The sequence below is a fragment of the Hippopotamus amphibius genome, chromosome 3 (assembly GCF_030028045.1).
Source record: "Hippopotamus amphibius kiboko isolate mHipAmp2 chromosome 3, mHipAmp2.hap2, whole genome shotgun sequence".
NCBI classification, from domain to species: domain Eukaryota; kingdom Metazoa; phylum Chordata; class Mammalia; order Artiodactyla; family Hippopotamidae; genus Hippopotamus; species Hippopotamus amphibius.
Window position 1 is genome coordinate 98,825,770 of NC_080188.1, and position 6,360 is coordinate 98,832,129.

The 6,360-nt window shown below is 61.3% G+C and overlaps 1 protein-coding gene across 6 annotated transcripts; it reads left to right on the top strand.

Moving 5' to 3' along the window:
- Positions 1-54: 54 nt before the first annotated feature.
- On the top strand, positions 55-5,773 carry TMEM80 (transmembrane protein 80). 6 transcript variants are annotated; one of them, XM_057726532.1, is made up of 6 exons: positions 69-736; positions 1,336-1,499; positions 2,328-2,347; positions 3,169-3,262; positions 3,376-3,443; positions 4,760-4,894. In XM_057726532.1, exons 1-5 carry the CDS (start codon positions 318-320, stop codon positions 3,393-3,395), a joined length of 717 nt encoding a protein of 238 aa, XP_057582515.1. In that variant the 5' UTR covers positions 69-317; the 3' UTR covers positions 3,396-3,443; positions 4,760-4,894. The 6 variants fall into 6 exon arrangements, with proteins under 6 accessions (XP_057582516.1, XP_057582512.1, XP_057582515.1 ...); XM_057726531.1 differs by having other exon boundaries at positions 574-736; positions 1,311-1,499; positions 3,351-3,443; positions 4,760-5,773; XM_057726528.1 differs by having other exon boundaries at positions 615-736; positions 3,351-3,443; positions 4,760-5,773.
- Positions 5,774-6,360: the final 587 nt, after the last annotated feature.

Below are 6,360 nucleotides of genomic sequence, written 5' to 3' on the forward strand. Positions count from 1 at the left end.
AGCCAAGACGAGCCGAGCCGAGCTCGCCAGAGGAGGGCCGCCCGAACCGAGCCGAGCCGAGCCGAGCCGAGCCAAGGCCGCCCGAAGCCGGCCGCCGAGCCGAGCCGGGGCTGCCCGAACAGAGGCCGAAACGGCACGAAGAGGCCCGGTCGAGCCGAGCCGAGACACAGAGTCCGGAAACGAGGGAGGCCGAAGTGGTCCGAAGTGCGAAGCCGAGTCGGTCCGAACTGGTCCGAGGCAGCACGAGGGTTTCCGAGCGGCTCTGTGCTAGCTCTCCTAAGCGCCTAGGAGGTCGCGCGGGCCGTGGTCCCCAGCCAATGGGGTCACCTACTGTGAGGCCAACTCCGCCGACCTCGGACGCAGCGCGACACAGCCTGGAGAACCTTGCGCTGCAGGCTCCGCCCGCCCCCGCCGCCGGCGGGAGCCGAGCCCGCCCGAGGAGGAGCCGAGCGGAGCCGAACGCTCCCGAGCCGGGATCCTCACGAGCCTCGGCTCTCCTCCTCCTCCTGTCCGAAAGTGCCCGAGCGCTGTCGGAAGGGCTAATTGGGCCTCGGCCACGGTTCGGAATCAAGTCCCGAAACGCGGCGCCGTCGAGCCCCTTCGGGAGCAGAAGCGAAAATGGCCGAAGGGACGCCGTTCGCGTCCGGCGCCGAGAGGCTGCCGGGATCGCGGCGGACTCTGGGGGCCGGGCGGCGCGGGGCGGGGCCCAGGGACAAGATGGCGGCTTCGCAGCGAGGTGAGGCGTCTGGTGGGGCGCCGCGGGGGCCAGCGGGCTGTCAGAGGTCGCCCCGGGGGAGGGGTTCGGTTGGTCCAGTTCTTCCTGGTGTGGGGAAGGCCGAGCGGCGGGGGCGCTCGCCGGGGCCGTTAGCCGGTGGACGCAGCGTGTCCAGGCGCCCCCGGCCCCGGTGGCCCCGCGCGGGGCGGAAGGAGCGGACGCCCAGGTGGCTCGGGTTCCCGCCGGGACTCGCCCGGCTCCCGCGCGCCTGCAGCCTCGGTGGGCGCCGCCCGGGGCCCGGGGCGGGAGGGCCCGAGGGGGCCGCGGAGACGCCGCGCCCGAGGCCTGAGCCCCGAGCCCCGCGCAGAGCCGTCCCGGCGTGGGGTCCGAAGGTCACGGCTGCCGAGGTGTGCGCGTTCCCCCAGGGGCGCGATCGCGCACGCCCCACGTGTGTCACCCGAGGGGAAAGGCCAGTTCTCTTCCCCCCGCCTCCGACTCCGCGCGGCCCGCTCCCGGCCGCCGCAAGGCGCTGGCAGGGGGTGCGGGGCCCTCTCCGCCGCGGCTGGAATCGTTGTGCCCGCGTATCTGGTTGCAGCGGCGCTTCGCGTGAATTATTTAAGGCCCGCATCGCTGAAGGTTTGCTACAGCATTTCCCCCCGAGCCCGCCATCCCCGTAGCAGTGCGCGGCTAGCAAAGAGATGGGAAGCTCTGAAGCGAACCGTCAAGAGAGGGTCAGAAGGGAAGAAAACCCTCATGAACGTGAAATCCGCCCAAGTAATGACAGGTACCAAGGCGGCCTCCTTTAGCTCGGGCCCGGGAGAGAAGCGGTGGGGTCGAGAGAGCACTTTTTCCGTGCGGCGGTGCAGGTTTCTTAATGATCCGCCTCTCCATCACCCGTGTCCTGTGCTGACCCACCTAAGACCCCCACCCAAAGGAGACTCCCCAGAGGACCTTGGTTCTGCCCAGGAAGCAGGGGCTCACCCAGGCCCGGAGTTTCTCCCTTGCCCCCGGGGGACTAAGGAGTAAATGGAGGAGGAGAGGACACTGTCCTGCTTGCTGCCGGCAAATCCCAAGTTGTCACTGGTGTGTCATCATACATTGTCATCTCAGGATGGGGGCAGGATATGTAACTGCTGTGTGGTGGGAGAAGAATGGAAAGAAATTGGACTGCTGGCTTAGGAAATTTGTTTTGGGGGGGACATTTGGGCTGTGAATAAAATTCCAGAGGAAAGCAAACATCTTTTATCAAATGACAAAGATTCGTAAACCTAAATCAGAAAAGATTTTCATCTGTGCGTGTGTGGCAAATATGCAGAAGCCGCAGGAGATGAGAGGAGCTGCATGTCTGGTTCCTCTTCCAGCAAGTGGACCCCACCACCATCCTGGCATCTGGCCTCGGGCATGCATCTGGGCTGTGCCTCCTGGGTATGCCCTGTCTCCCAGCCTCAGGTTCAGAAGAGCAGGTGGTCATGTCCTCCCTGGAGGGACGATGGGTGTGGAGGTGCCGGAGAGGAACCTAGCTTCCGGCCGCAAATCCGTGGCAACAGGAGAACAGGCTGGTCGAGCATCCTGTAAGGACTTGCGGCCTCGCTGACTGTACCTTCTCTTCCAGGGAGAGCTTCCTCCACGGTGGTATCCTGCTGCTGCATCCCTGTGCCCCTCCGTCAGCCAAGACACAGGCGCCGGGAGTCAGCTCTCCGCTCCTGCTTTTTGCTCCTTTAAGCCCCCAGCCCCACCCCCACCTTTCCTTTAAGTTCTGAGTAGTCATTGCACCTCTGAGTGGACGGGGTGTCCACTAACAGGCAGAGAGTTGGTATGACCTCCTCCACTGGTGCCTCCTGCTCAGCCTGGCGCTGAGGGGTGGCTGCCTGACTCCCATCAGGCCCAGCGGGCAGGAAAATGAAAACCCCTCACTTGGAAAATGTAGAGACTCGTGTTTAGCATAAAGAAATACAAAGTGCTCAGAGCTCTAGAAAGTTGCTAGTGAGTATTTAACTGCTCCCCCCACCGCCCAAGGAGAGAAAGACATTTTCTTTGAAGAAAGTGAAAAAAGTCTGTTTTTGCTCTCAGTCTTATAAGTGGGACCCAGGTCAGGGGGATGCCACCTGAGGAAGCCCTGGGGGCTGCTGAGGCTGTCCTGCCTGTGGTTGCCAAGGATGTGCCTGGCCCTCTTGCTCCAGGTCGGATGTCCCCTAGGGGGACGCCCCGGCCCCAGCCCGGAGCCCACAGGGGCCCTGCCAGGTGTGGTGACACCGGAAGGAGTGTCATGGAAGCCAGATGGGGGCCGTTGGCCGGGTGTCTGTGGTCACCCATAGGTGCCTGGGCTGGAGCTACATGTGTGCAGGGCCTCTGAGCAGGTGGCAGAGCAGCCCCTCTTGCTGCCCCCCCCCCCCACTGTGGGTGCCCCTTGCAGGGTCATCTACTGGGCCTTAGAGTCCTTAACCACTGGCCAGCTCTCATCACTCCCGCTCCAGATGGTGCTCTATCTGAGTGGAACGTACTGCGCCCTTTATTTCCTAGCTACGCTCCTGCTGATTGTGTATAAAAGTAAGTCACATGGGAGAAGGCAACTCCAAGGTTTGGGCGCCTTCCCTCCTCTAGCGGGAGCTCAGCTCTCCTGCCCATTTTTCTCCAGGTCAGGTTTTCACTTATCCTCACAGTTACCTGGTCCTGGACCTGACTCTGCTCTTTCTGATGGGGATCTTGGAAACAATGCAGTTATACTTTGGTGAGTTGACTGAAAACCGCATAGTACTTGAGATAACAGAATCGCTAGCTTTAAGTGCGAACCTTTAAATATTCGCCATTTTGTAACATGGTTCCTAGAGACACTTTTGATTTAAACTGCTTAACCATGGTCTTGCAGGCCTCGCCTTACAGTGTCATTAGTATTAATTAGTTTATGCAGGAGCTTGGTCCACAAGACAAAGGATACTGGCTACGTCCTTGGTGGGGACGCTTCCCGTTTGGAAGCATATGGTGCCCAAGCTGCCGGCTGACAAACAGCTCTGAGATTAGAACCCAGCTCAGCCATGACTCTGGGGCCCAAACACTTGCCCATCCCTGCCTCCTCTTCCGCTGGCCTCAGTGGTCAGGAGGAGAAGGATCTGGAAAGTTGTGTCAGGCCCCCAGTAGGGCCTGCAGGGTGGAAGGCTCCCCAGTCCAGCTCCAGGAGGCCCCCAGCTGGAGCCTCGCTTGGCCGCCCCACCTCACATCCTGAGGCTCAGGTGCTAAAGGAGCCCCGAGAGAGCATCCCCCCCACCCCCGGCCCCACCAGCTCACCACCAGGGCCCAGGCCTCCTCATTCCCCGTCAGGCACAGGGACATGGGCACGTCTCTTTTAAACGGGATCACACTGTGTGTTCTGCTGACACGTCAACACATCTAAGAAACACTCACTCGTGCCCCTGGAACTGGAATGGCTGATGGAACAGCCTGTGCGTTGGGCCCCCACCCCCACCCCCGCCCTGCACACACACACACCCGTGACACAGATGAGCCCGTGCCCATGGGTGGGCAGCAGATGGCACTGGGGGGCCCTGGGCCCCCGTGGCCGGGACAACTGGAGATCAGCGTCTTCCATGCTGATGCGTTTGCTTGTACATGTGCAGTCGCTCTGTTTTTGTGAGTATGCGTGAAATTTTCCAGAATGACCTTAGCCCAGTGTGAAATATTTTTGGAAATTTTAAACAAAATCCTCTCAGTCCATGTGGAACTAGGAAAAGGTGTCAGAATGCAATTGGATCATTTTTAAAAAACCAAACTTCCTCTCCCACCCCCATGACTGACCCAGGGGCCACAAGTAGAACATCACAGCCTCGGTTGTCTTCAACCCTCACTGAGGAAGACATGCTCCCTTTTGCGTTTGTCTTCCAACACTTTGATGAGTCCCCTGCAGTGGTCACAGTGGGATCTTTCACTGGAAGTCCTCAAGCATCGCATGGTGGTCAAAGCTGGCACTGGTCTCATGGCCAAGACGCTGGGGTCTCCCACGCACATGCATCCCAAAGCCTGGCTCTCAACTAGCACATCTGTTCTCTTCAGGCACCAAGGGCAACCTGATGGAGGCCGAGGTGCCCCTGGCCGCCAGCCTGGTCCTCACGGTGGGCGGTGCCCTGCTGTCCGTCTACTTCCTGCTCTGGCAGACCCTGGTGCTGCGGGCGGACTCGGCCCTCAGCGCCACACTGCTGGCGCTGCACAGCCTGGAGGCTGTCCTGCAGGTGGTGGCCATTGCTGCCTTCGTCAGCTAAGTGGGCGGTGCCTGGCCCCTGGGACAGCCCTGGACAGGAGCCCCTCCTCAGAGCCAGACCATCCCCCAGCTGCCACCTCCCCGTTGACGGCTGCCAAGCAGGAAGGGCATCTTCATGCTGACCTGTCGTGGTGGTGGAGGGTCAGGTGGTGTGGCGGGGTCTACGAGGCAGAGGTGGGGTCGGGAACCAGGGCAGAACAAAATGCTGGGCAGGGGTGGGGCTGCCCCGGCATCTCCACGGGGACGTCTGGCTGGTGAGGATCTGGCTTCAGCAGCCACCCACCCCTGGGGTGCAGAGGGGACAAGACTCTGGAAAGCAGGCAGTCGGGCCCCACCGTTGTGGTGGCCGTGGCATCTCCTTCTCAGGCAGGGATCGGAGGTCTCTGCTGTCCCTGCAGCTTCAGGGTGGCACAGGGGCCAGCAGTCCTGGGCTCTGCGGGCCAAGCCCTGGGTAGGTGGCACGCTCTGCCTCCCACAGGAGATACTTGCCGAGAGCCAGGCAGCGTAGTGCTTGGGGGTTTTCCCCCGCAGCCATGATGCCTTCCCTTGGGGGATTTGGAAGAAAGGTGATCAGCAAGCCCCAGCACTGTGGGGAGGGAGGAGACCTGGGGGTACCGCCCCCCTCACCAGAAGAACTGAGAATTCCCAGATCCTCTGTATGTGCGCTGGGAGGAAATCTGAGTGGATGTTTTCTAGTAACTTCCCTTCATTTCAATTTTATATTCTCTACGTTTGGAATGACATTGTGTTTGAATATCTAGATGTTTATTCTTCACTATATTTTTTAAATAAAGGAATGTTTATATCTCCCTGAACTGCTCCTGACTGAAGCCACCTGCCTCCCGGGTGCTCCCTCAGCCCATCAGGGTTCAGGCCGCCTGCGCCCTGCGGGCCCCGCCCTGGCCTCACCCAGCAGCCCCGGAGCAGTGCTCCCCCGGCCTGGGCCTCCACTGGGCTGGCCGCGAGGAGGCTGGCAGTGTCACCCTCGTCGGTCTTGTCCTTAGGGGGCGAGTGGGAACACGAGAGCTCTCTGCTCAGCTGACTTCCTTGGCTCAGGACCAGTGCACACCTGTAGCCCCGAAGGCCAGGTGGAGGTGCCCTTCTGCTCACCCACCTGTGCATTCAGCAGACCTCCCCACCACCCACCCGTGTGGGCTCCGGGAGGCCACGATGGATGCAATTGCTGTCTTGGGACCTCAGCCCCTCCCCTGCAGGCCCTGAGCAGGAAGATACCTGTTGCCTTCCTGGTTCACAGCCCGCCTGAGGGTCTGGGCCAGGCCCCTGATGTCCCCATCACTTTGGCCACGGAGCACACCACACTGAAGGCGGCCACCAAGCAGCCTGGGACTCTGGGCCCCCAACTGCATCATGGGGGGTCAGTGTTCCCGACCTGATG